Source organism: Condylura cristata, unplaced genomic scaffold, assembly GCF_000260355.1.
Source record: "Condylura cristata isolate star-nosed mole 26May11 unplaced genomic scaffold, ConCri1.0 scaffold00062, whole genome shotgun sequence".
In the NCBI taxonomy this organism is placed as follows: domain Eukaryota; kingdom Metazoa; phylum Chordata; class Mammalia; order Eulipotyphla; family Talpidae; genus Condylura; species Condylura cristata.
Genome location: NW_004567163.1, coordinates 112,139 through 113,711, shown reverse-complemented (window position 1 = coordinate 113,711; position 1,573 = coordinate 112,139). Strand labels below are relative to the sequence as shown.

Here is a 1,573-nt window from a genome sequence, read left to right as displayed (position 1 = left end):
TGCCGGCACGCCGGGTGGGGGCGGCGCGGCTCGGGCGACCCCAGGCTGGCCTGCGTCCCAGAGCCTCCCTGACCACACACCCAAGGGCAGCAGCGCAGTGGACGCGGCCCTCCGCCACACCCACCCGTGTGCAGGTCGCTTGGAGGCCGCGTCACGGCCGAGATGCCTGCGGCCAGGGTGGCCCTTGGCAGGGTCAGTCACTGCCCTTTCGTGGCCCTAGCGCGACCATCCAGCGGCCGGTGGCGGGCAGGTCTCCCTAGATGCGGGCTGCCCCTCAGCAGACCACACCTCAGCAGACCGCGCCCAAGGGCCCACCTTTGTACCAGCTCACGACAGGGGCAGGGGTGCCCGTCACACGGCAGGCCAGCTTGACCGTCTCGCCCAGGGTGGCGGTGCAGTCGGCCAGCTCCTCCTCGAAGTCCGGGGGCCCTGGTGGGGCACGCGTGGGTCCTGAGGGCAGCGCTGCCACGTCCAGCAGCAGACACCAACCCTGGGGGCCCCTGTCAGGGTGCTGGCCCCGGCCAACGGGAGTGGGGGAGGGGTGGTGGGCCGTCGTGGGGGGAGTCTGGCGGACTCCCGGTGGGAGACCTGGTGCTCAACGGGAGGTGGGGGTGCTTGATGGACACTGGTGCATTGGGGTGGACGTAGAAAGTGAGTGAACACCAGAACTGGAGAGCTGAGCGGACACATGGGGATCGGAGATGACTGAAGGTGGATACAATCAAGTCAGGGCGCCCACCAGAGGCTGCCAGCTTCCACAGCCTTGGGCACGGTGGGCGCCTGCCTTCCGTGGGGCCCCTGCTCCGAGGTCCTGGGCCCCCCCAGGAGGCTGACCTGGAGGAGGGGAGCCGGCCCCCCCAGGGTGCCCACCCGTGCGGACTGGCCCTGGCGGCCAGAGCCAGACAGCTGGGCTGCAGGCCCGGCCCCTCTGCACTCACGCCAGGCAGGCAGGGCCAGGCGCTGCTGCAGGCTGCGGATCTCCCTGACCCAGGCGTGCCTGGTGGTGGCCGTGCGCGCCTGCAGCAGGAACTTGCGCACGGAGCCCTCCCGCTCATGCCACACCTCGAAGGCGCGCTCGTCCCCCTCCACCTGGTCGTTGAGGTCGACGCCGCTCAGCTAGGGGGCAGGACAGTTGGGGTGACCAACGGGCGGGCGCCCCCGGGCCCCGCCCCCGCAGCCCCGGCCACCCGCAGACCTTCATCATGTTCCGGAAGACGTAGCTGAAGGTGTCGGTGCGGGAGTCCCGCTTGGGCTTGCAGATGACCAGGTGGTGCGGGAACAGGAAGACGTGCCGGTGGTGGCCCTTCCAGGGCATCCGCGCGCCAGGCGCGCCCTCCCACACGATGAAGTGGCCCTGGGGGGCGGTCAGCCTGCGGTCAGCGAGCGGCTGGGGCGCTGCCCGGACCCCTCCCGCCAGCCCTGCCCCCACCTGGCGAATGGGCTCGCCCAGGGCCTCCAGGGTGCCCGGGTAGTTCTCCACGAGCGACACGTGCAGCCGGTCCTCCGCGCGCCGCGGCAGCGCCGACACCACGGCGTAGGCCTGCTCCAACAGCGCGCACGTCTGCCCGCTGCG

General features: G+C 71.8%; 1 protein-coding gene across 1 annotated transcript in view; it reads right to left on the bottom strand.

Moving 5' to 3' along the window:
- Positions 1–240: 240 nt before the first annotated feature.
- Positions 241–1,573, bottom strand: part of OBSCN (obscurin, cytoskeletal calmodulin and titin-interacting RhoGEF) — a 29,518-nt gene continuing 28,185 nt past the window's right edge. Inside the window, exons 31-34 of the mRNA XM_012734620.1 lie at positions 1,430–1,568; positions 1,196–1,354; positions 939–1,116; positions 241–429 (exon numbers count right to left, since the gene is read on the bottom strand). Of these exons, the coding sequence (XP_012590074.1) occupies positions 290–429; positions 939–1,116; positions 1,196–1,354; positions 1,430–1,568 (616 nt within the window). The 3' untranslated portion in view covers positions 241–289. The remainder of the gene's footprint in view (positions 430–938; positions 1,117–1,195; positions 1,355–1,429; positions 1,569–1,573) is intronic.